Source organism: Gouania willdenowi, chromosome 4 (assembly GCF_900634775.1).
Source record: "Gouania willdenowi chromosome 4, fGouWil2.1, whole genome shotgun sequence".
Lineage (NCBI taxonomy): Eukaryota > Metazoa > Chordata > Actinopteri > Blenniiformes > Gobiesocidae > Gouania > Gouania willdenowi.
The window spans coordinates 26,338,901-26,366,633 of NC_041047.1; the positions used below are offsets into that span (position 1 = coordinate 26,338,901).

The 27,733-nt window shown below is 42.1% G+C and overlaps 1 protein-coding gene across 1 annotated transcript in view; it reads right to left on the reverse strand.

Annotated features, from left to right (window-relative positions):
• Positions 1-27,733, reverse strand: part of LOC114461731 (neurocan core protein-like) — a 140,298-nt gene that overhangs the window by 98,723 nt on the left and 13,842 nt on the right. The window contains 11 exon segments of the mRNA XM_028444029.1: positions 11,660-11,848; positions 11,851-12,169; positions 12,171-12,290; positions 12,292-12,335; positions 12,338-12,403; positions 12,406-12,747; positions 13,542-13,685; positions 18,626-18,890; positions 18,893-19,004; positions 19,006-19,393; positions 20,525-20,818. Of these exon segments, the coding sequence (XP_028299830.1) occupies positions 11,660-11,848; positions 11,851-12,169; positions 12,171-12,290; positions 12,292-12,335; positions 12,338-12,403; positions 12,406-12,747; positions 13,542-13,685; positions 18,626-18,890; positions 18,893-19,004; positions 19,006-19,393; positions 20,525-20,818 (2,283 nt within the window).

Sequence of the window (27,733 nt, forward strand, 5' to 3'; positions counted from 1 at the left end):
GTGGTAGAAAATTTTTCCCTGGTTAACTGCACACAATGAAGCTGAGCTCAGTCAGCGTAGAGCTGCCCTTTCATCCCACACCACCCTGTAAACCAGCAGCACTTAAGGCTGTGCTTTTACAAATCCTATTCATTTAATAAACGCACGCCAAGAGCACTGGATTAGATACAGTTGGAGTGTTTGATGTAGAAAAATGATGGAAGTACAATGATGGAAGGATAACCATGAAACGAAATAAAAAAGAAAAACCTGGCTGAAAAGAGCAGATGGGAGGTTAACATATTGGTTAATAGATATATTTGGAAGGCAAGTGTTTTTTAAGAGGCAGAGATGAGGATTCTGTTAGGAATCACTGTCATGCAGGGGAAAGATTTGGTTTGATGGCAGTCAAACGGTGTGTTATATCACATTAGAGTTCAAGAGGCTATCAAACATTTTGCCAGGGGGGTCATAACAGCGACCAGATGAGTAATAAAAGTCATAAAATCTGGGAGACGGAGAGCGAGGGGGTTCTGAAAAGTCAGTGAGGCGGAGACAGAGAGGAGAGGAAGATGAACAGAGGGTAAAAAGAAAAGAAAACCCACGGGAGATGCATGAAGGAAGAGGCTTTGAAATCAATAGACTTGCATATAGAGCGCTGAGAGTGGGACCCCTCACTGCTCCACAACGTCTAGCCAAGGATTCCAACTGCCAGCAGACAAACTGAGCATCCTTCCACAGAGCCACACTCAGAAGAAGATCTGTCTCTATATCTCTGTCTTACTTCCACACACACTCACTCCCTCATTCTTATCCCATATTCACGCTGAAGTTTAGCTGCTGCTGCGTTACTGATGATGCTAGAGGTTTAATTCATACTGAGTCCAGGACGAGGCTGCAGTAAAGTCACTTCTGACGCGTTTGGTGTGAATGTTAAGGTGCGTTCATACCGAACGCGACTGAAGTGACTAGATTACATTCAATCAATGTAAATGATGCTACCTCACGTTATCTCCCTTCAAGCGACGTGACTAGGTCAAGCATGACCTCGTTGTTCAAAAAATTTTAACTTTTTAAGCAACAATTCCCCGTCTTTCACCGTCTGTAGAGCTGCGGCAGCAGCCCCTCCCTCCCGCTACAGTGCAGATGGCTGCTGCGGAGGGCTGTACTACACTTCCTCAATTTATCAGGGCAAAATTAAAGCAGTTAACTTCTTGAATAAGCCTACATTTTGAGTGAACTCATCCTTTAGTAACTCCGTAAGTTGATCATTTAAACCATAAAAGCGGCGCTGTCTATGATAAGTGCTGTAAACATACGGCCGGAGAAGAAGTCATCTCTCTCTCTCCCCTGTCACCGGCTCCGCACGCACGCACGCACACACGCACACACACACACACACACACACACAAACACACTTTTCCCTGGTCGTCGAGTCACTGGAGTGATGAAGTGATGGAGTGACCAAAAAGCATCACTATGTTCAAGCACCTTAAAGCTTCCTGTTCCCTCTTTGTCAGACCACCACCCAAGCACCAGTAATTTAAAGAGCGGACACTCATTAAGTTTAGTTGCATGCAATCCTTCAATTTATTGCACAAAAAGGCTATAAACATCAGATCTGTGAAGCATTCTGTACATATTGAAGCCTGTTCATTTGCAGCAACTTTTTGTGATGATGCAAAACAAATGATTTCTTTAGGGTTATACAATATGAGTTGGAAAATTAGAACTTAGGGCTTTAATTTATCACAGTATTTCCACTGATGGATTAATACAGGTGTGTCTGTATGTGGTGGTGTGATATAAAATATTAAGGTTTAAAAAAAACAAACTACCAAACTACCTTTGAATTGTTATACAAGTTTTCACTCAATCTGTCAAGTTTAATTTCATCTATTATTTTAGTTTTACACCTATTACAACACAGTCACTAAAACTTGTTAAAAAATTGGTAAATTTTATCTATATAAAATCCTAAATTTTCCAACAATTTTTTGTAGTTTTGACTGACCCAATAATGTAAAGGTGTACTGGCAGAACTGCACTTCAGTTATATTATATATATATATATATATATATATATATATATATATATATATATATATATATATATATATATATATATATAATTCCTAAAAGCTACTTAATTTAGGAGAGATCAACTTTAATCAAACATATTATGCTACCGGCATGAGGCATGATTAAATTGTAAAGCAAGAGCAGTGGTTTTAGTGTTTAGCTACAGTATGCTGCTTCTGAGAAATAAGGCGCAGGGACAATTCTGTGTGGACTTTGCATGTTCTCACAGTGCTAATGTAAATTTCCTCTTGTGTCATAATCACACATGCACAAAAGAGACTCAATCATGTTCATCCAAAAGTGACAACCAACCTATCTGTCCTGTATTCAAATCCTGGTCCGTTCGGAATCTTTTTAAAAGCCGCAAGTCCCTCCACCTTTGAAAAGCAGCTCAGAGATAAATCCTGTTGCTGTCACGAAGACGTTTATCCACAAACTTTATACCCGGACTTTTTCTTTTGTTTTTTAGTAGAAGCTTTATACATTGGCAATCGTGGAATGGGTAACTTTGGAGTTTCGGAGCGCTCCCCCATGACGCTCTGCTGCTCAAAGTGATACATGTTTGAGACCCGTGGCCTCGTATCTGTGCACGATTTACGCAACACCCGCATTCACTTTGATTGACAGTCCTTGCTCCAGGAAGTCAAAGCCTATTGGCTGTGCTCACTCAGCAATCGTTTCTCTTTGTATAAGGGTCTATAGGACGAAGAGGGGACTTATATACATTAACTCACTCTGTGCCATTGACAAGAAAACTCGTGATTTCAAATCCAAACGCTCAGTGCCATTGACAAGATAACTTGTCATTTGCGTTTTTTCACAGAGATTACTAGAAAACACCCTGGTGGAGGTCCCTCATCAATATCTAAGCTGCAATGTGATGTAGTAACCAACTGGTGCCCTGAAGGTAGCAGCAGCGCACCTTTAGATGAGAGATTAGCCACTGATGCTATCATTAGGGCGACCGCGGCTCAGGTGGTAGAGGGTCGTCTTCTGATCGAGAGGTTGGGGGTTCGATCCCAGTACCTGACTATGTGTCGAAGTGTCCTTGGGCAAGACACTGAACCCTAAGTTGCTCCCAGTGGTCGACTAGCGCCTTGCATGGCAGTCCTGTCCCACTGGTGTGTGAATGTGAGAGTGATTGGGTGAATGAGCTGACATGTAAAGCGCTTTGAGACCATTAGCTGGGTGGAGAAGCAGGAACGATAGACATTATGGTGCTATGAAGTGATATTGTGAAGTATCCAGCAGCTCACAGCACCACATACTAAGACAGAGCATGTATGGACATGAGTAGATTATTGATAATGTTGCGATGGTGAGATACATCGCTGCGTGTCGGAAGGAAGAAGAAGTTACATCTGTGTGCTCGACAGGGGGTGGGTGGGTGGGTGGGCGTCAACTGTGAGCCAGATAGCAAAATAATAGGTGACATGTAGGTGGTAGCAGCGCACCTTTGGATGGAGAGCTCAGATGGAGAGGAAATGAGTTTACGAGACAGAAAATGGCGCGACGAGAGATGATGTCGATGTTCCCACCAGCGCACGCCAAACCAGAGCATGTGTGGAACTTTAATCAACTATTGGATAATGTGGCAATGGTGTGATATAACGATAAAAAAGACGGGGTAAGCAGTGACACTCTGCATGTCCGGGAGGAAGAGGAAGTTGCGTGTGTGCAGACTGATGGGAGACAAACTTGAAGGAACGCCAAAATACATTAAGAAATCCATTCAACTCTGACCCAGATAGTAAAATAATAATAATTTTGCCATCAAAAGCCCTGTCTCAGTGGTTTTTATGTTTTTGTTTTATATAAGGAAACAATGTTCAGATGTTAGAATTGTCACTAAAGCAAAAAAAAAAAAAAAAAAATAGCTTTAAAGTCACTGACAGGGTTTTTTAGAAAAAGGCTATTTTCTCAGCTTTTTGCTCTGACACTGAAGATTTGTGTAAAACTTGCTCTATTCAACGGCTGATTACGGGAGAACGAAACAAGCCAGAAACAAAAACAAAAAAATTCTGATGAAAGTAGAGGCTTCAATCTTTCAGAATTTGTTTTCAGATCTCAGATAGTCATTCTACAAAGTATTCTATGGGCCTTTAAAAATCAGTCAAAATGCTCAAAAACTGCTGCCACTGAGGGGGGTAGAAATTCTGAAAATGGCTGGCACTGAATGAGTTAATGTATATGAATGACCACCGGCAGTAGACCATAGTCAAAGACCAGTTGTGTATTTTTTCACATTTCAAAAGAATCATACATAAACATAGATTTCTCAGGAACTCCGGATATCAGCTTTAATAACTGATATATTTCAGTAAATTTTTTCATATTTGGAAGTAATAAGTAGTGCACTGACAATGTGTTTTTACAGCTCGCCATCAGATTGTTTATCACATTCAGGGTTGTTTATGCACTCATCCTAAAAACTTGGCGTGGGTGTGGTGTTGACTCGTCACGCACACTTAATAAATATCAAATAAACATAAAGCATATCTGAGCTCAGTCAGGTTAAAACATAATAAAGATTAGAAGGAAGGACAGAAATATAAAGAACAGAAGGAGAGAGCTATGTCGAAGCCCCGCTGGGTTTTACTAGTGCAGTCTCTGATCATTGATTAAAGAAATATATGTACTTCTCTCTACAGCATTGCAGAGGGCACGCTAACCTTACTGTTCAGCCCTCCTCTCCCGACATTTACACCAACCAAGAGTTGCTTATCCACCTGCCCTTTCCCTCCTCTCTGCAGTAATGGTCATCAGATGACTATCCCTGTGATTTCCTCTGCTCGCAAAACTGACAACTACAAAAGGTCACTGAGTGGGAGGGTAGGGAGGCGGGGGGTCTCAAGCTTTAATCACTCAGCAAAGGCTATTCAATCACCACCTGGTAAAATGAATTCTTTTTTCGTAGTGATATAGGTGTTTTAATTTCATTGAAAAAGTGCCGTGTTAGACAATGACTTTAAAAACTGCAAATCACTCTTAAGAAAAGTGCCCTTTAGCTGCTCAAACAAATGTGCAGCATTTACCCTTTTGCACTCGTGATTATGCTCTACACAGTGTGTTTAGAAAATGTGAAAATATATTGAATGCACTACCTTGAACAAACAAAACCCATTATTGCCCATTATTATTATTCTGAGTCCCGGTTATTTTTTTTCCGCTTCAGGGCTTTCGGCTAAAATCTCATCTCATCAGAATAATCCCCCCCTGCTGTTATTAAACATATGGAGGCTGTTGTTCTCTTCATACCAGCCTGTGTACAAGAAAACATTACCGAGCTAAAGGGTGAAAACACAGCACAAAAAATGGACTCGCATAGGACAGCATGTGTGGAAATGATGGAACAATGTATAGAATAGTAAAGAGCCTAAAAACAGATTGAAGCTACTGATGAAGACCATTTCAAAACAAAATCTCTGATAGAGCTGGAGAAACAGGAAGACTTTAACTTGAGATGAATGATGATTGTGTCACACAGACAAATCACAAATCAAATACATCGACGCACAATGAAAACATCAATAAACGTCGTCATCTTTAAGATTAACAACTTTTATTTTGAAATTCACATAGCACGTCTGTACATCCGTGCCACCATTTCCTGCACGGGGATGGTGGCTTAACGTAGCAAATGCCTCGCAACAACCCCTGCTGCCACCCTAATTTGTACACAATACTATGCAGCTGCCGAGCAGTAATGACATGCTGCCGCTCCCTGAAGGTGGAGCTCACCGCTATAAAACACCAACGAAGAAGACACGGAAGTAACCTGAGAGCAGCAGGGAACCTGCGTTGTCTACATTGTTGCTTGGCAAAGCGAGGAGTCAAGGAGAAAAAACCATGCGAGGAAAGAGGTAAAAATGATTAACTATATATCAGGAAGTGAAATAATAATGAAAGCGCAGCGATATAGTAGTGATGCTGATTTTAAGACGTTAAGAATTGGGTTGGAGAATGTTGTTTTACACGCAAACTGAGATCTGATACTTTCAGTATTCGGTCCCCGCTCGTAAATGGGTTGAACAGTGTCTGTTCATGTAAATTAACAGGACTACTGAATAACAAGTGTCTGGAAGTCCACTTGAGATATTTATTTTTTAAAAAAGAAAAAATTGTGTCAAAACATATATGTAGCGTTATTATCCGTGTACCCTTGGTTGTTTGGTTATTCCATTTTAAAACCAAATCAAATAAACCATGTGGTTATTTTTGTTTTACACAAATTCATCATATGCCCCTTAAAATAAGTTTTTATACTTAGTTATATAACAGTGTGGCATAATTAACATGTCATTGTTAAAATCAAATTATAAGCCAGTGACACTTTTTTCCCCATCTAGTCACAGTTTGTTACAATGAAATCAACTGTTTTTAAAGCCATATTTTTGTAATAATAAAAACATATTGCAGCATAGTAATTTAAATAAAACAACTAGATATTTTTTAATCACTCACACAAATCAAAGTCTAACACTTTGTTAAATGTTACAGAATGGTGTTTATACTGTTTATTTAATGCTTGATGCCTGAAAGCCCTCAGAAATAAAAAGGTCAAATCATATTTCAGTTGTTTTTTGGGATTTGATATACATGTAAATGACTGTGTAAGATGGGCATATTATATCACATCACACCGATCGCAGGCTTGTGAATCGAATCGAAATCGTATCGTGATAGATTTTGTGATATCGGCAAACATCATATCGCCATCCAAACATATAGACATTGCATGGTATCATGATGAAGTTGGTGATTCACACCCCCAGTAGTGACATTGATTAATATTTAATGGCTAGTACACTTACTAAATCAGTGTACAGCACTTTGGACCAAGTCACTCTACTGTTGTAACAGAACAAGCGCTGGTGGTCATCAAGAGGAAGCACCTGGTTCCATCTTCTACAAGGTGGAATTCCTTTTTTGAAGCAGTTTCCAGAGTTTCTGAGATTCCCATGAATGAGCTGAATCACTTGTGCAACAAGCTTGGAGTCAAATGCTTCACTGAAAAAGAGTATCAATTCATGCATGAGCAATGCACTGCACTGAAACCATTAACAGCAGCATTGGACATACTGCAAGGTGATGAGTGTTCCTATGGTGCACTTTGGCCAACACTAGAAGTCCTGATGACAAAAAATCAGTCTCTAAAACAAGACCTCTCTAAGATGACAGCAGGCCTCCCAGATGTCATTGTAAAAGTAAGTAACCAATAACTTATTTTACCATAATTTATTATACAATATTATATATAGTAATGTATATTATCCAGGCCATCCGTACTCGTTTCACCAATGTGCTGGACAATAAAGATGCCCTTCGTGCTGCCATGAGCTGCCCAAAGTTCAAACTGAGATGGGTAAGAGATGGGGGTAGAAGACAGCATCTCAAGAGGATTCTCATAGCAGAATGTCAAACACTTTCTTCAGCAGAAGACAAAATGAGTGGTCCCCAAAATGCAGCAACATCTATCACTGGCATGGATTTCTTTGGGTTTGAGCCAGAGCCTGAAGATGTTTACTCAGCAGAACAAGAAGTGATGAACTATCTCAGAGCAGGTGCATTTGAGTTGGACATTTTGAAGAACTTCCCCACAGTCAAGAATATTTTCCTGAAGTGCAAACACTTCAAGTCAAGTGCACCAGTGGAGCGCCTTTTTAGTCTGATTAACAATTTGAGAAGCTTCTTTTAATGAGGTACAATTACTGTTTCACCTGCTCCAATGTTCTGTTAAATCATGAACAGTAGGAACAAAGAGCAAATTTTTATTTCTGTGCGGTTTTGTTACTATCATTTAAAAGAAAAAAATAACATTTTTATTTATTTTTGTGTTTTTTTGTGTAAGATAAACAAGATAACACTGTGCTTTATAGCTGCATATTTATTTTATTTATTGTGAATCTATGGCTCTTGCTGTGTATATTATTTGTCTATATTATTTATTTAGTAGGACAAAAAAGAATTGTATAGAATTCTGCAAATGTAACATTGTTGACGTAAAATTTTTTGTTGGCAACTTCTTCCTCACCTAGGTGTTTATATCCTCCCTTTAATAAAAATGTTTCTTACCCTTCCTTAGGGAGGGCTGGTGATGGTACAATTATGCAATAAAATAAAACTCATTTATTCAATTGCAATAAAAAAAATGCATTGCTGTCTTAAAATGATTGCACTTCTTGTAATGTTGACCTTAGACAGCATGTGCAGACAATGTAAAAAACAAAACAAAAAAACACCCAAAGTAAATTATCTGAACAGATTTTTTCAAATGCAATTAAAATTATGACATAATTGTAATCAATTGCGCAATTCCAATTATATTTGATCCCAACCCTGTATCTTGCAGAATTTCAGAAGCGCTTTGTGCCCCCAAGTTGGAACGACACACCTCCTAGTGTGCATTTCCGATTGCCCTGACCGTGACGACTTTTGGGAAAGATGCTTATATCACAAGAGGGCCACTGATGGGGCTAAACAAGGGAGGCAAGAAGAGGGGCCAAACTGATTTACAAACATCATACAGATGCGTATGAAGTGAGGGAGAACAGCAACAGGCTAACACAAATGCCTTTATGCAAATGGAGGGAGTATTAGCACGAACGATTGTGCCACCTTCACAAATACAGCAGAAGTCTATATCTACAAAGCTCCCCATTGCATTCATTGGAGTCTCTAAATTAAACAGTCTAAGTGAATGTATGTGTTGTTATTAAATGTGCATTAACCTTGCAGTGGACTGACCTGCTGTGCCCTGAGGAAAGCTTAGAAGAATATCTGATAATGAGCTACTCAGCACATTCCGCTGTAGACAAGCAGGGTGGGAGGTGTCTGGAATAAGAAACAAGGAAGGAAGGAAGAAAAAACCTATTTTGATAATTATATCTGATGCTCTTTGTTCTTCATCTTATAATTTATTTCTTCTTCTTTAAAAAATAAAATAAAATACATTCTGTGTATCTCATCATTGTGTAGTTCTTGATTTTGTGGTTTGTTATCACACGTTTTTGCGGCATAATTACAGACTTGATTAAAGTAAAAATATCCAACAATCACAAGTGCTCTTTCATCACTTACAATAAATATGCAGATCTATACAAACTGTGCATTGTTTCCTTTCAGTTCCAAGGGAATTGAACAAAATGAACATGTTAAGCTACATGAACTGCAACACAATCCTAGTATATTATGGCTAATTACTAAGTAGTGGTACATGTGCAGTTAAAATAAATGTCTGAAAAACAGACGAATTTGTGATGTGCTTTGTTTTTTTAAACTATGACTCATATTGTTTCTAAGTGTCTAGGAGTGAACTTTTGTTTTTTGAGAAGAATCAAAATACTTGTTGCTATTGAAGTGTGGGAGTGGTGATCTAGTGGTTAAAGGGCCCATAATAAGCTAAATCAACTTTTCTGTGCTTTAAACATCATGAAAGTTCTATTAGGGCTTCATACACATGCCCAAAGAGTTTTTTTCATTGATTCCCTCAATCGTATAGTTAGAGGGTGATTTGCTCCTTTCTTACTGCAGGGTGAGCCCAAACACCTCCCTCCAATTTGATGACGCGTTCCCACTTTGATGACTAATTTGAAGCGGCACTGAGCTATAGAAGCTGCGCCTCCAGGAAGCTCTCTGCCATGATTGACATGTAAACAGACACACCCACGAAGGCAAGCATTTCAGCGTCCTTCGCACAGTGCTATGTATGTATTTTCTACAGTCTATGTATGTACCGGTGAACGCCCCGCCCCACGCTCTGTCTTGTGTTTATTAAAGCAGCATGAGCTCGGCTACGGAGTGGGTGGGAGGAGGGCGGTTGTCCTCTGGCCCTACGTCACCGTGTGGGGAGGAGGAAGCCAGTGTCCCGTCTATAGACACGCCCACCCATGAATATGCATAAGTAGGCCGCATATCAGCCTGTTTGTGCAGAGTTGCTCAGAAAGTGACTTTTCAGAGGCTAAAACTCTGAAAAACAGGCGAGTTTGGAAAAATAAACCTCAAAGACTATGTTTTTGGGGTTCTTAGAACAAATGAAGATGGGTGAAAAATAGCATTACATGGGACCTTTAAGGAAGCGAGCGAATCTTGCCCGGGCCATCACTGTGGGATGTTGAGCAAGTCCTTATATCCCAATTCAACTGCTCCACGGGCGCCTGCAATTGGCAGCCCACTGCTACCCCTTGGGGAAAAATGCAGAGAAAATTTTCACAACGGTGATGAATAAAGGTTACATTATTATCATTAATACTTGTAGAATTACAATACAGATTGAATCGGCTGAAAAGTTACAGAACTTCAAAACACTACTCAAAACCCACCTTTTCAAACTTGCTTTTCCTTAACCTTTCTTTTACTTTTATTGATATTTCTTTATTTTTCTGTATTCTGTAAAGTGGCTTTGAGTCCCAAAAAAGTGCTATGTCAAATGCATGCATTATTATTATTAATATTACTATAAAATCGAATTGGGACAAAACATATGGTCCCAGTTCTATTGCTGATGTTTTACAGCTCCTTTAAAGCTGTTATAGGGCAACCACCAAGTTGGAAGAGAGAGTAGGAGAATAGAAAGTAGAGCTAAACATGAGAGAGAGAGCAGCATGAACCCAAAAAAACTAGAAAATGAGAAGAAAACGTGAATGCAGTAATTTACAATTCACAACTTGTAGGTTGTGTCTTGATTGATTTGCAGGACGCTATGATCTCTCCCTTTCCCCAGTTCATTTAATTGCACTCACACTGACCCGCTAATTACTTCCTGGTCTTACTTCCCTGCTCTACAAGGCTGTGTTAGTTCAGTCTAGAAAGAAGAGACAAGGAATGAGAGAGGGTGCATATCCAAACAGAGATACGAGGGCTAGATTAAAAATGCATGATGCATGTCAGAGCAGGAAAGAGAACATGTAGAATGAAACAGAGTGACAGAGCAAAGAGAAAGTGTAGCATAGACAATATATTTTAGATGGTTTGCAAATGCTGAGTAAAAAACACTGCGCTGACTGCTTTGTTTTCTGCCACAAAGCAGACTGCTTAGAATCATCAGCTAACAAGAGCACTCAGAGAGCGCAAACCTCAGCCAAGCATCAAATATCCACTCTGCCAGATATTCCACATCTGAATCAATCTGATCATGTACCATTCACACTTTAAAGACTTAAAGGACTTTCTCTCCCCAATATTGATACATTAGTTCACCACCATTTTTTTTTTTTTTTTTTAAATCACGATGAAATGCACAATCTTGGCCTGATCTGAATCAACCTCAGTGGGGTAATTGAACAACCAACCCAACATAACTGAGTCAAACTTCATAAACGATCCGTCAATTACAAACCGAGACATGTATTCTTACGATTTTGCTAATCAGAGAGGAGATAGGAAATTTTCTGTTCTAGAATCTGTTTATTGATCCAAATCCCCTCCAAAATTTAATGGAATCCTCCACAGCGTAAGATCAATCCTGGTTAACATTTTGTCAAAATCTGTTAAACTACTTATGACATAATCCAGCTAACAAAAAATAAACAAAGGAAAAAATATTACCTTCTTGCATAGGTATCAAATGAAACCACTTTGAGAAAATCATTATGCAGACTTACATGATGGATGAGTCCAAATGACCAGTTGGGCAGAAGAATGCCGAACGGTTTGCTTCCTTCTTTTCTTTCTGATGTCTCCTGTCCTTTGTTTTTCTCTGACTTTGAACCTTTGGAAGTTGTCCAAACACTCCCCACAACAAAGGATTCTGAAACTGCGGATCTGGACTCCATTGCTGTGACACCACTTTGGAGTATGAAGCAGCTGTGGTCAAGGGCAGGACTGTTTCAGCATCAGGTGCTACACTGGCAAAGACACCACCTAACAGGTCAGATGAATTTGTAGCCATCTCCCTCTTATCTTGAACCCATGAAATAGAAATGGATGGCTCGTCTGTTAATAAGCTGTCAGATGTAGTATCCGCTGTCGTTACCACGATGGTAGAGCCTGTGCTTTTAGTGTTTGCGGCCACTGTAGTCACCTCAGAGGTCATCAGCACCTCCATCAAAGCGTCACTGGGGGTCGTCATCACCTCCTTACTCTCACCCCTGAAACCTGCAGGCAAAAGCTCCATCAGCATGATCCAGTCCATCATCCAGGGTTGATGATGGAGTGTCCACATGCTTGTGGATATAGAGGATTTCTCCTCGTGCCTCCTTTACCGAGTCTTGTTCTTGTAAGGGAGGAGTTGGGTGTGGGCTGTTCCACAAGCTGCCACTGGGACAGAGTAGTGTACTAGCCACAGTCACAAGATCACTGTACCCGGGTAAAGATTCAGTTTCCGCTGTCATTTTAAAACCATGTTCAGCACATTCTTGACTGACGATTCAAAGTTTCCACCCTCCCCACTCCCCTCTGTGTCTTTTTCTTCTCCTGAAGCCCCTCCTATAGATGGACTAATAGCCACCTCTTGGTCCTGGTCTTTGCCCTCACCTGAGTAGTTTTCGGAGTTGACGTGTTGAAGGGATGTGGGTAGGGTCATCACCTCAAGAAGACCTGCTTTGGCTTCCATTGGTTCCAAAGGGTTTTGTTTGCCTACATAAGCAATATCTCTTGAAGAACCGAGTTTGGGGCCATGCATTGCCTGGAAGGCCCACTGGAATGGACGAATGGCAACTGAATCAAATGCAGAGCTTTGTCCGCACTCTGAGGAACCGAAAACTGGGCATCTCACTGGGGTAGCGAGCTTTTAGCGGGACGTGGTTCAGGAAATCTATAGGGAAAAAAAAATTAAAACACTCATAAATACAGTTAAATAATTAGCGGAAGTGATTTATTCAGAAATAACAATGAGAAATGATCCGATATTAGGAATATGGATGAACAAGAAAAAACTATTCAAAACGTTCTCCAGCATTTGCTGTTGAGATTTGCGACAAAATCTTTCTTTTTATTGTTTCTCTGTGTTGTGTAAATTGGTTCAAGAAAATCCTTTTAATACATGCAAAACCAAATAAGTTGAAGATGTAATGTTTCTCATTGAAGTCAGACATGAAACAAAGATGGCTCGTATTGTTTCAGTAGGTTTTCTTTTACTAATATATGTAATGGATAAATAACATTAATAAGGAAAAGTGAGAAAATACTTAAAGGAGTAAGTACACCCCAAACCAACTTTTTTCTGCTGAATATGTGTATTGGGTATTAAGTAGTGCTTTTGATTGATCCGAGTCCCGATCTTCACATTTAAGTAAAAGTAGTTTAATTTTGCATCTTAGCTGTAAAATGTAAAATGTATGCTGGCCACTAAGGGTGAACACTGGCTATTACAACTGAATTTTGCTATTGGTTGAACGGTAAGCTCTTAAAACCCTGGGTCATCACTTTAAACTGTTGGCCCCGCCTCTCCTTTAAAACCTGACACCCGCCTCCTTGCAAACTGTAGGTTAGGTAGGTTGGATTGACAGAGTTCAGAATTCAGTACCACTCGGAAACGTCACCCATCCTCTCCTGCATCTCCACCTCCTCATCCTCCTCACCACCGGCTCCTGTCTGTGCTAAAGGCTCAAAAATGTATGGCTCCGGACCACCGTGGGACGGATGGGAGGGGGCGGTTACTGAAAGCAGCTGGGCGTGTCTTACTGCTACAGCAGTAACGCCCATAATCAAGGCTTTTTTTGAATTTCCCTCCTAGCGGCAGCTCAGCAGAGGGCTGGTGGTGAACTTGCCCTTTAACAAGTCAACCTTTCAATATATTCAAAATGACCTCCAATGAAGTCCAATTCCTGGGGCCACTGTTTTTGTGAGTACAACCCTGCATTAAAAAAACACAATATCTATTTACAAAAAAACTAAATCCTAGTAGAAACTAGAAATAGCATACAGCACAACTGAAAGAAAAAATCATAATGTATATGCACGTAACTTGTAAACTTACAAGTGTCGATAACAGTTTTTACTGATTAGATCACAGGTTGAGTTGTTTTTAGGGCTGACTGTAAGATAGCAGATATGTTTACTGTATAAAAAACAAATCTCCAGGCCTAACTAAACACTCTGACAGTAGATGTTCACATAGTGATGACACAAATTCCATAAAGCGCTGAGAACATTTACTGTAAGTAATTGTTTGTGTTGTTTACATTTTTAACTGGAGTTTTACAATGCAATTTGAGAGAGGAATGGAGAAATCGCACTGTGTGACACAAGGATAAATCATTTTGCAAAGCCACTTCTAGTTTGCTCTATCAGAAACAAATATCAACCCTCTATAGAGAGAAACATTGTCACCAAACATAAATAACATCATAAAAGAACAGAAACCCAATCTGCACGTTGCAAAGCACCAAACGAAGGCACGTTAATGTTGAGACACATAAGATAATGAAGACCAGTAGAAGTTTATGGAAAATCCGGTTCTTATGAATCCATCGATTGCTTCAAAAAGCAAGTTTTGCTCTTCGTACATCAGTATGTAGGTGCACTTCTTCATTTTTATATGCAAAATGAATTAGTGCCCTATTGCATGTAGTAGTAACACTGTGAAGAAATTATTGGGTGGTAGATCCTGCAGTATAAAAAGGCTGTCTCTTTTTACACAAAAACAATAAAATCACTTACATTTTTTTCTAATGAAATCTTTTTTTTTCTTTTTCAAAGAATTCATCACAAATATGGATGATTTGTCTATTACTTGGGCGCACGGTGGCTTAATGGTTAGCACGTCCCAGTCACAGCAAGAAAGTCTTGGGTTCAAGCCCTGGGGTGGACACTTGGGTCCTTTCTGAGTGAAGTTTGCATGTTCACCCTGCCCTGTGTTTACATGGGATTTCTCCGGGTACTGCGGCTTTCTCCCACAATCCAAAATCATGACTTAAACTGATTGGAGTCTCTAGAGTAGGGGTGTTAAAGTCATTTTGTTCAGGGGCCAAATAAGGAGCAGTTTGATCTCAAGTGGGCCACAGACTTTATGCAGGAAAATGATTATTGTGCATTAGTTTGCACTTCTACGTATAAATAAAATACTAAATATGAAAGAAACTGACAATATCCAAGCAATAAGTGACAGACATCAGTCCCAACTCCCAACAGGATCTTCTTTTTTAATTTCCTAGATTTTGTGACAAATTTCTATTTAATTTAGAAAAATGTTATGTAATACTAGTTTAACATTAATAAGCATAATATAAGCACTGGGAAAACTGTGAGCCCCTATTGTTGAGTTTCATTCACACAATGATCCATGTTTTCTCTGAAAATTTTACTTTCTCCTCCAAGCCAAACTGGATACTCCAAAGGGTCGCATTTGGCCCCCGGGCCTTGAGTTTGACACTAATGCTCTAGATTGAATGTGAGTGTGAGTGGTCTGTCTTTGTGCATTGCTCGATGATGGACTGGCGCCCTGTCCAGAGTGTACCCCCACATAATGCACAAAGAAAGATGGAGATGGTTACCAGCAGACCCCCACGACGCTGAAAAGCGGGTCAGTGAAATAAATGTTTATTACTTATTACATGTTTAAACATTAATCTCTTTAGGTTTTTTTTTTTTTAGTTTTTTTTTTACATTTGTGAACAACCTGATTCATTTCCTGTAAAGTGGGAGGTTTTGGATTTCTTTCCTCCTCAGTGGAGCTGATCAGTAAGGCTATTAAAGTTCAAAAACAGTAATGGGGTCCACCCCCTGAGGAGTCCCTAGCACATTGTAAAGCTCCCACTGAACCGACAGGAAGATGAAATCAGATGCAATTTCACACTCCTCTCCTCTGTTCCTGCTTCCTTTTTCCCTTGTGGATTCTTTTTGGCGAGAACGGGCTGCCTGTGCTGGGAAAAGCCATGTGGAAGAACTGGGAGGTGCTTGCAACCTGATGAGTAAATGATTAGCTCCTCAACATGCTCCAGCGGGATCTGTTTATCTAAATGAAGTAGTCTGAGGAACCTTATCAGCTAACAGCTTTAAAGCAGACACTGTCGACACAATAAATAATTCACTGTCTGCACGGGTGACTCACGGCTGTAGTGGTTTTTTACACACAGTGTGGCAGTGTTACTGAAGTCCTAACTAGTGTTGCTCTACTCATCACTCCACTGTTTCCTCATTTATCATGTCTTAAAGTACAAATTACAACCCAAGCAGCAACATACTGCACTCAAATATGTTTTTTTTGTATGTTATTCAAATAGTTGGTTAATGCGTTTTGACAAACATAGGTTATTTTCCAGAATGATTTTACTTTACATTAGGATGGAATAATTAAACAAATGTGATGACCTTTGACCCGATGGTGTCAGGTGCATTGAATCAAAGCGAAGCTGTCTGATGGATGATAAGTGAGGTGTGCATATTGTTTCCAGACTATAGGTTCTAAGGAAATGTAAAAAAAAAATACACCAGTTACTTTAACTTACAGAATACAGATAAACTTAAAAACACTCTTCTAATCATTCCGCAGAAACTTTGTTGATAAAAGGACACACTTTGCCTTTTGACATTCGTTAAAGTCTAAAGAGCTCCTGACACTGGGATGCTAAAAAGATTGCACAAATGCCATAGTATGGCAGCCATACGTAAGGATTGGCATTCGGACTGGGGTGTGAAAACCAGCCTCCGCCGCCCTCCTCTCCCCGCCACTGGAAGGCCAGCGCCCGGCCTCCCTCGTGCGTCGGTGGCGCTCCCCCCACTCCCTGCCTTGCTGCCGTTGTCGGCCCCCTTTTGACTTGCCGACTTCCCTTACTGAAGAATCTACGTTTAACTGAACTATCGCGGCGATTAGTGCACCCATTAACCAACACGAAATTACCATATTGTGCTCTTTTGGCTGTAAACAGAGGCTACACTCATTTCAGCTGCCCACAACATAGGCGCCGGGTCGGGAAATGTCCATATGCTGTAACGACACGTGGGAACTATATATATCCAAGCCTGTGGTCACATGACTGCCGTAAAGCAATACGTTATATCCAGGCATTCTCTAGGTCACATGACCTGGCCAAAGACAGTCCGTCTCCGCCAAACTTACATGGCCCCGCTCGGAGCATTGACACTGTCAAGTGCTGTATTTTGGCCTGAGGGACCATTTAAAATAACTCATATGGGTCAACTCTTTAGGTCAAAAAGTCCACGGTGTGCTTTTAAATAAAGCATTTTACTCAAATACATTGAAACCCTTTTCCAGAAGAAAAGCAACTGAATGTATTAGTTCACATACGGTAAACCTGTATGACTGATGTGAATGACAGGTGTGAATAAATAATGGTTTCTGTAATGCATTTTGAGTCACATCCAAACAAACGCTATATAGATCCAAGCCATTATTATAACTGTTTATAGTTGTTGTTAAAAGACTTCAGTAGAGCAAATCCTTGTGTTTCTGTAAATGTGAAGTGACAGGCTGTTATTATCAATTATCAAATAGGTTCTAAGATCTAGATATACCATCGAGTTAGCTTTAAACCAATGAGCTAAGACCATTGGAAAGTTTCATGCAAAACATGCAAGCATCACCAAAAATGTCATTTTCTCCATCTTCCCCCTTTTTCTCACTCTGCTCACACCTCCGGTGTGTAACTTGCATTCACTGTGGTGATAATTACCGCCTACCCTCTCAGTTAGGCTCTAATTGGATAAAATGTAAATGGAGGTTGGAGTGAAAAGCAGAGAAGCCCAAGTCTTTGTTATTTGTATGAAGATATCAATAATGCATGCAAACTAAAGCTGGCTTTTTATTAAAACTTCGCTTTCAGGTATGATGAGACCTGAGGTAGCACAGCAGTGACTATTTGACTTAATATTTTGCTGGGTTAGAAAAGCCCTGCAGAGCCTTTATAGGATCATTCCTCTCGGTCTAGGTTTGTCATGAGTCTGCTTATTTAGTCTTGGTTTACCTTTTATTCACTCCCTGTTCCTTGATTTTGCCTGTTCCTGTCCATGTTTTCCTGCCTGCCAGTTTTCCTGCTCTCCACAGCTGCTCCTCATTCCCTCGTCAAGTTAGAGGAGGTTATATATACTCCCTCTGTTCAGTCAGTCAGTCTCTGCTAGATTGTTAACCTGTGAAGAGAGACTTTCAAGCTCTAGAAATTATTGAGAGTTCCTGATTTTGGTTGTAAAGTGTGGAATCTGTGTTCTTTGTTAATAAACAAATCCGATTGGGGAATATTTCAGTTATCCTCCTTGTGTTGTGTGGGGCCCGTTTAATCAATCTGATTTAGATATTTCAGTTTCTTTCTACTCCTTCCTGCGTTGCATTTGAGTTCTTCTGTATACCTGTGATAAGGTTGTCTGTTGCGAGAGTGTTTGTCTTACTTTGCCTCCTCCTACTTTTTCACCTGCTGCCAAGGTCGAGATATATGTGGCAGTGATGAAAAGTAGAGGCTACTCCTTTAACCCAAAGCTGTGGGACAGTTTTAAATTTTTTGGCCCTGCTGTGATAAAAGTTGCCCACCTCTGCAATACAATGTCCTAATTCTGAAACGTTGCAAACTTTTTGTTAACGTTTTGTTTTAATTTCATGTTAGAAATGTAAACCTTGAATAAATGGATCATCTTGTTATGCATTGATAGGTATTAGACAGAGATGAGCTCTTACTGTTCTCAGTAGGATGTGGGTTGTCAGTGGATCCCTCTCCTGAGGTCGTGCTGCTGTTCCTTTGCCCTGTGCTCTGAACCAATGGCATCACCTCTTGTTCTTGTTCAGACAGACCTTCTATTAGATGGTGCGGTGCAGGACCCCTTAAGGAATACTCTCCCTGTTTGTGCTCCAAGATGGCGTTTTCCATGCTGCCCTTATTTTCACTGAGCTTTGGTGCAATCAGGTTACTGCTGGATGCCTCCATCTGTGTTTGGTTCTCCCTTTTATTAGCTCCTCCACCTCAGAAACCTCTTTGTCTTCCGCCCAGTATTTAAAGGGCTTCATGAGCGTGTTAACAAAGTCAGTCAAAATGCCGTTGCTGGTCTGAGTTTGTGGGGGCAGCAGAAACTGTTGAAGACAATCCAATGTTGCTCTTATCTTCTTCTTCATGGGCTGAACCTCCATGGCTCTCAAAGGATTCGTAATCAGACAGCCTGGACATGATAGGTTCACCTGGGCTTTTAGACTCACCCTCATGGGCAGGTTGGCTGGAATTAGACACAGGTTGTCTTTCATCCCAAACTTCCTCGGGCCTTAAGTGGAAAACGACATGTTCTTCTGAGGTCTCAGTGGAGTTGTTAGGTTCAAAGGTAGAATGTTCTTTGTCCAGGTCGACTTGGCCAGTCTTATGAACTTCAGTGACCAGAGTCGTGGCTTCTGCTGCTGGCTTCCTAGCCTGGTACAAAGCCTGCGCCTCTGAAGCTCGAACCCCTGCTGGCTGGTGGGCTGAAACACACAACAACACATCACACAGACTCAATATAATTGGACTGCACATGAGAACATCACACAAGCATCTATTTTACCAGCCTCACACATTTGTTTTTGTAATTTAATATTTGAGTGAATTTCTCAGGAGCAAAATGAAGTATACACATCACATCATTACCATTTCTTTTACAGTTTGCAGCATAAAGACATTGTTTACATTGTAGTGTGACATAAACATGATCATTTATCACATGTTCACTGCTAAGCTCTGTTGTAACAATTTACTTGTTTACTGAAAATCCTTGGGTCATGTGGAAATGGGTTTTCTGTGCAGGAAAATTTAAACATGAAAAAATAATATTCTATTTAAAAATGTGATTGTTGTGAAATCAGTATGATGTAAGCAACTGGGGGGCATTTATGTCACACAATCACTTCACCACTCCTTTCATGTGTGACACAAACATCTTGTGCTCATTAAAATATGAGAAAGAACAGCCATTCCCCAGATCCTGCATTTGTTGCCATCATCGGCCGCCATCATTATACCTATACTTCCTCTACTTCATTTTCTCCACACTTGTCACCAGACTGGCTTAACTGATTACACAGAACAATATGCACACTATGTACAACTGTAACATATTGAACAGTCGACTCTTCCGCACCCATTCCATAGTCCTACTCTGACTCCCTCTTCGCTGTACCCTTCCCCCTCACCTAGGTGTAACACTGCCCTCTCTTTTTATATTCTCCCTTTAATGAAGTGTTTCTTACCGTTCCTTAAGGAGGGCTGGTGATGGTCACAATTATGCAATAAAATGAATTCATTTATTTAATTGCAGTAATAAAATGCATTGCTGACGCACAAAAAAAAATGTTTTCTGTGCAGGAATATTTAAACAAGAAAAAATATATTCTATCTTATAATTGAATTAACCCAAAATTGGCAAACAGAATGTGGTGTGAAATCAGTGTGACGTAAACAACTGGGGGCATATATATCACACAATCGCTGCACAACTCCTTCATGTGTGACACATGCATCTTGTGCTCATTAAAAAATTAGAAAGGACAGCCATTCCCCAGATCCTGCTTTTGTTGCCATGGCAATCACCAGGATGATGATGCTGCAGCTCTCATTACCTCTGTAGCAAAAGGCATCGAACATCGCTGTGGTGTCGGGGAAGCCAGTGCGGTTGGGGTTGTTGTAGACTGTGCGTACTCCAGGCTCGTCGCCGCCGCAGTTCTTCCGCGGGATGTTGATGGGGTAACGGACGCTGCCGTCGGCCAACCAGCCTGGATCACACTGGTCGAGGCCTGCCTGCCATCCGAGGTAGAGCTGGCCCACAGTCGCCAGTACAGCTCCTAAGGAGTGGCAGTGGGTGGAGGCAGTGGCCAGGCTCAGCTTCTCACGAACCGTGGAGTGAAAAACCTCTCCTGTGGGGGGTAAAAAGAAGTTATAAGTGGCGTCTTCACCATTTCGTCAAATGTCAACCCTTTTTTTTAAAAAAATCTTTATCATATGCATGACTCCGTCAGTCTTTGCTTTTGCCTTGCCTTTTAAAGAAAAGATAAAAGAAGTCTCACTGATTGACATAAATTATTTTAGACTGTACTCTCAAACATTAAAGACAAGCAAAGCAAAACTATACAAAAACAAATCATTATTTTCAAAGCAGAAGTAAACTATAAATAAAAAAGAAAAGAAGACTGCTGTGGTATGAGAAGGAAAAGAAGATATAAAGTAAGGTCTTGTTAAAGTTTACAAAGTAGAGATGAAGAAAAAGGCTTTGACAAGTGAGATGTAGAATAAAGCATGTATTATACTATCGCAATGATCTACTGGCACTATGATGAAAAATATATGAGCCAAATGGTAAATGGTGAGAAGTTATAGGGTTGGAACAGAGAATGATTTACTTCATGCCAACAAAAAGGAATGTGTTTCTGCTTTATTGAACTGTTCGGTGTAGGGTGAACGGATAACAGGAATCAGAGGTGAGGGAAGCATCATTGGATGGTATAAAGAGTGATGGGTGAGAAGATTAAAGGGGAAAGATGCTGTTAGCATGTGAGTAAATATGTGTGGTAGATACAAGTTCTTTATTACTACCGGGAGATACAGAGAACAGAGGAGAAATCATGGAGAAAATAAAGCACGTTCAAGTGTTGTGTGCAAATCAAGTTGTAGCACGTGTATGTGGAGTGGGAAAATTAAACACAATCAAAATCTGCCACAGTGCTCAAGTAAATTGTGTAAGTGCTTCTTTTTCTGCAATGAAATTAAAACAAATCTGTGCTGAAGAAAAACTGCAGCTTAAAAGACAATCTTGGGATGTGTTTAATTAGATCACAAATCCTGTAAAGGGCTGGTCCTGTTCAACGTGTATCAAATATATATCACAACTGCAACACACTGGGAGAGACATGTTGAGGAATAAAGTGGGTGGCCACCGAAGCAAATTAAACCCACTGCAGTGATTCAAAGGTCATCCAGCTCTCAGCTTGTTTATGTCTTCTGTAGAGAAGCTGTGGAAAATTTCACTACTAACATGCACAATGACAGCTGTGGCTGTGCAACCGCACAAAAAGTGACCTGGGTGAATGAACCATGGACATAAGTCAGACCTGCAATTTATTTTCAGGTGCATGCAGCTGGGCAGCACCATTTCCATGATAACCCAGCAATGACAGAGCTCTTGTGTTCCCTGGAGACGAGGGAGTAAACAATCCAAGAAAAACACCTGTTTTAGAAGCGGTGACATGTAAAACTCTATTTAACGGAAAACTGCACCAGAATGTATTCACTGTTATGTAATTTCTACTCCTTGATGTTAGGGAAAATATAATTAAATTACTAAACCAATGCTGGCCCACAGACAAGTCACAAGCAGCTATGCATTTTGATTTAACTATTCTTTAGAATGGACTAAGGAATAAGGAACAATATAACTATTCTCACACCTTTTTTTTTTTTTTCTTTGTCTGCACATTCTGTTGAAGGTTAACACTACAAGAAGTGCAATCTTTTAACAGCAATGCATATTTTGTTATTGCAATTAAATAAATTTATTTATTTCATTGCATAATTGTGAACATCACCAGCTCTCCCTAGGGAAGGGTAAGAAATACTTATTAAAGGGAGGATGTAAAAAAGAGAGGGCAGTGTTACACCAAGATGAGGGGGTGGAGGGGGGTGGGGAAGTTAACAGGGAAGAGGGATACAAGATAGGAAATGGAATGGGTGGGGAGTAGTCAATAGGTTTCAAGTGATGCGATGTGAAATTGTGGTTGTGTACATTGTGCTTATTGTTGTGTTATCAAGCCAGTTTGGTGACCAGTGTGCGGCTTAGGAATAATGGTGGTGGCTGTGAACAGAGGAAGAAGTGAGTGGAAATTCCATAAAACAGGTATTTGGGAACAACGTGTCTATGGTTGAGCCCAGTATGAGTGTTATCCCACAGCCCAAGGCCAGTGCATCCATGACAAATGTATTTCCAAGAACCGCCACTGCAAAACCCATGAGCCGCCCCCGGGCCCGAAGAAGCAGCAAGAGCGGGCAATCTAGGGGCCCCCGGCAACCACCCCACGGCCAAGCAGCCCCCCGAACGCCCCCAAGATCCCAAGCCGAGAGGCAACCATCGCCCCCCCATACACACCCGAGAAAGCCCCAAGGAGCCAAGGACCCAGCGCACCACGCCACCGATCCAACCCCCAACCCCCAGACCCCCCACCCCAGTTTTTTTAAAGCCAGGGCCCCCTCCAAGGGCCAAGCCAGACCGCCTTGCCGGGATGTGGCCCCCTATTCTTGCCCCGACACCCTGCCTCACGGGGACCGGCCAGGACCGGCCCGGCCAGCCAGCCAATCACCCCCCCGGGACCAGGACCCCCCAAGGGCAAGCCCCCGGGCCAAGCCCCCGGGACGCACCCCCCACCCCCGCCCAGGACCCGGCCACAGCCCAGCAGGACCGCACAGCCCCGGACAGCCCCAGGCCAGCAGCCCAGGGCCCGCCGCCCCCCGGGTAGCGCCAGCCACCGGCCCGCGAGCAACCGGCGATCCCCACCGCGGGGACGGAGGCACCCCAATGGCACACATCAAGTGCGGAACAGCAGCCCCGAGCCAAAGATGCCCGGACCCACCCACCATTCCGCAGAGGGCAGGACAGACCCACCAGGCGGCCGACAGCAACCTCCACCACCGGAACAGCTAGCGCTGCCCCCCAGTGAACAGCATCGCTCCGAGGCGCCGAGCAACCCGCCCCAACCCCGGCGAGGACACCAGCACACCCCCAGCACACCCACCCCCCAAACCGGCGAGGCAGGCCGCCCCGGGTCCGCACACCGCGGGGCCCGCCCCAAGGCCACCAGCCGACGAAACAAGCACCAAGCCACACCCAAGGGGAGGAAGCGCCCCCGCCCCACCAGGCCGACACCGCCCGGAAAGACCCCGCAAGGAGAGACCCCAGCAAAGCCCCCCCGAGACCCACCGCCACGCCCGACCGCACCATCCTGATGTATTTTTACTCTATGCAGTGGCCCAGCCACCAACAGAGGGGCCAGGCCCCCACCGGAGAGGCCCAAATATGTGAACCAAGTAAGTAAGTAAGTATTTATTTATAAAGCGCTTTTCGCAGATAAAATCACAAAGTGCTGTACACAGAAACAATAAACATACATTTACATCACATGTGTAGCATCATAAAAGGGCAGTAAAAATTAAAAATAAAATCTTGTTAACTAAAAGCTTTTTTGAAAAGCGAAGTCTTCAAATGTTTTTTAAAAGTGTCCACGCAGTTCATCTCCCGGAGAGACTGGGGCAGACCATTCCAGAGTCTGGGGGCTGCAGCCTGGAACGCCAGGTCTCCTCTGGTTTTAAATTTAGTTTTTGGGAACCTTAGTAGACCCTGACCTGAGGATCGAAGGCTGCGTCCTGAAGTGTAGGGACACAACATGTCTGAAATGTATAGAGGAGCCTGGCCATGCAAAGCCCGGAATGTTAGAACCAGTATTTTATATTCAATTCGGAAATTGACAGGGAGCCAGTGCAGGGAGGAAAGTATCGGGGTAATGTGTGATGTTCTGGACGTACCGGTCAAAAGTCTGGCAGCAGCATTTTGAACCATTTGGAGTTTACACAGGGTCGACTTATTAAAACAGGTAAAAACTGAGTTACAGTAGTCAATGCGGGACGAAATAAAAGCATGGATGACCAGTTCCAGATCAGGTTTGGACAGTAGATGCCTCACTTTTGAGATATTTCTCAGATGGTAAAAACAGTTTTTAGTCGTTTGACGACAGTGGCCCTCCAAAGACATCGATTGGTTAAACACCACCCCAAGATTTCTGATGCTGGATTTCACTGATGAACCCAAATCACCGAGAGAGTTCTTAATAAGTGGGATCTTTTTATCAGGGGCGATGATCAGAGTTTCTGTTTTGTTGGGGTTTATCTGGAGGTAGTTTGATGAAAACCAGTTTTTGATGCATGAGATACAGTCCAAGAACTCAGGTAAAAAGTGAGACTCTGAGTCATTAAAAGAGCAGTATAACTGGATATCATCAGCATAAAAATGATAAGAAACATTTTTAAAACCACGGATCAACCGACCAAGAGGCATCAGGTACAATAAAAACAAAACAGGCCCCAGACCAGAGCCCTGGGGTACTCCACATGACAGGGTGGACACATTGGACATTACATCATTAAAAGCCACATTAAAAGTTCTACCATTTATATACGAGGCAAACCACTGTAGTACAGTACCTGAAAACCCCATTTCTGATTTGAGACGATGGATCAGTGTGTTGTGATCTACGGTGTCGAAAGCAGATGTTAAATCCAATAAAGTTAAAACTGTGTAGCGACCAGAATCAGCAGCCATCATCACGTCACTGGAAACCTTCACAAGGGCAGTTTCAGTGAAGTGGATCGACCTAAAACCAGATTGATATTTATCATAAAGATCATTATCTTCCATGATTGATGTTAGCTGCTTGGCTACCACTTTTTCCATCATTTTTGACATGAAGGGAAGCTTAGATATAGGCTGACCTGGATCAAGATTAGGCTTTTTGAGAATGGGATTTACTAGGGCGTGTTTAAAGTAGCTGGGGACTGTGCCGGATTTAAGTGAAAGGTTGATCAGTTTCACCAACCATGGACCGACTTCATCAAAAACATTTAAAAGCAGTGAGGTTGGAATAATATCCACAGGGCTCGATGTGGGTTTCATTTTTCTCACTAGATCCTGAATATCCTGTAGGCTGACAGGAGAGAAGGAGGACCATGTGCTGACGGGAGCTACAGAAGTGCACAAGCTGGCCAAAGGAGTCGTGATACTGGCCCTAATATCTTCTACTTTATTTACAAAGAAGTTTAAAAACATGTTACAATCATCCCTTGTGTGTACAGGGACATGGGGCGGTGGGGGTGTAACAAGATGTTCAATAGTGTTGAACAAGACTCTGGGGTTTCTCTTATTTTGTAGAACAAGGTTAGTGAAATAAGTAGAGCGGGCGCGCTTTATATTTCATTTAGCTCCATTATCTTTTCCTTAAGATGGAGTCGATGCACTTCCAGTTTAGTTGTTTTCCACAACCGTTCCACTTTCCGACAGCTTCTTTTGAAGTTAAAAATGGTTTCATTCATCCATGGACAAGGTTTTTTATGAGTGCTAACAACGTTTTTAGCTGGTGCTACTGTGTCTAACAGAGTCAGACAGTGATTATTAAAGTTAGCCATAAAAGAGTCAACATCATCACAGCTAGCGAAGGGAGTTGGGTCAAAGGAGGCAGAAAACCCACTGAAAGCTGCTTCATTTAGGATGCGTCGCTGTTTTTTCACATTGGAAGGGATTTTAGTCAGAGTGATTGACAGGTTAAATAAAATACAGCAATGGTCACTTAACTGTAAATCATTTATGCTTAATTTGTCTATTTTTAAACCAAAAGAAAAAACTAAATCTAAAGTATGACCTTTGGTGTGTGTTGGACCTGACACATGTTGTACAAAGTTAAAAGAGTCCATAAGAGTCATCAACTCAGTGGCCATAGGACATGTGGAGTTATCAACATGGAGGTTAAAATCTCCAAGGATTAAAACACTCTCAAGTGTTATAATAGATGACATGAACTCAGAGAACTCATCTAAAAATATACGAGCAGGACCAGGCGGTCGGTACAGTAAAACACAGTGAAAAGAGTGTTAGTTTCCAACCTTGCACATCTGGAGCTCGAAGGAGTTGAACGCGTTCGTGTCCAACAGTCTGCAGCTGAATGTGTCCTGGTAAACGAGCGCCAATCCTCCTCCGCGACGCGTGATCCGTGGGGTTCCAAACACAGAACAGTCTGCAGGGCGCAGCTCATTTAAGTGAACGTACTCGTTCTCCCGTTGCCATGTCTCTGTGATGAACATCAGGTCCAACCCGCGGGACATGAAAACATCTTTCAGGATGTGCGCTTTATTTGCCAGCGATCTGGCGTTTTGTAATCCAAGGCGCAGCGACACTTCCGTGTTGGCCCGTGGAGAGTCGCGCTGCAGCGGGCGAAGGCATCCATAATCCACGGCACGGTGTCTGGGAAGGCGCCGGTGAAGCAGCGCTACGAGCGGCAGATGACGCAGGCCGGTGATCGGAAGCACGGGAGCCACAGGCTGAATCCACCGTAATCCATTTGACAGCGGGTGTCCCGGAGCAGTCCCAGGACAAGACCTCCTGTACGCCTTCACCTTCACCAGGAGTCCAGCGCGTCTGCCCCGCCTCTTGGCACGCTTCCTACGCGGGACAGGTGCACGCAGCAGGTAGGCAGGCACCGAGGCCAAGTGTGGAGGAAGTCTGGAGGTTTGATCCTCAGGGCAGCTCAGACGTACCTCATGTGCATGATTTAGGTCCATTAGTGCCTGACGATCGTATGTCAATACTGTTGCATCAATGTTTTGGCACAAAAGAACGATCAGGACACAGACAAACAGAAATTCCAGCAGAGCTGGCAGACGGCAGCCGGTACACGCTGGCGCCATCTTGACAATGCTGTTAGCAACCAACCCACCACCCTGTTATGGTGCCTCTCCATTCCCCAATGGAGAGGCACTTCCCTATCCCCTGTGTGAGTGTGTGTGTTCAGTGAATGTATGGGGTGTAATTAAAAGAAGGGGGATGGAGGGGAGCGGTGCTCCCCATCCTGCCTCTGTGGATATATGTGTATGTGTGTGTAATAGGCTGGAGGGTGTAAGTGAAGATACACCCTCCGGGGGGTGGCATGTTGAGGTGTGATTAAAATTGGAGGGATTAGTAGGGTAACTAGAGGTGGGAGTACCGCCCCCACGCCACTACATAGTGACACAGGTGGCGGCCC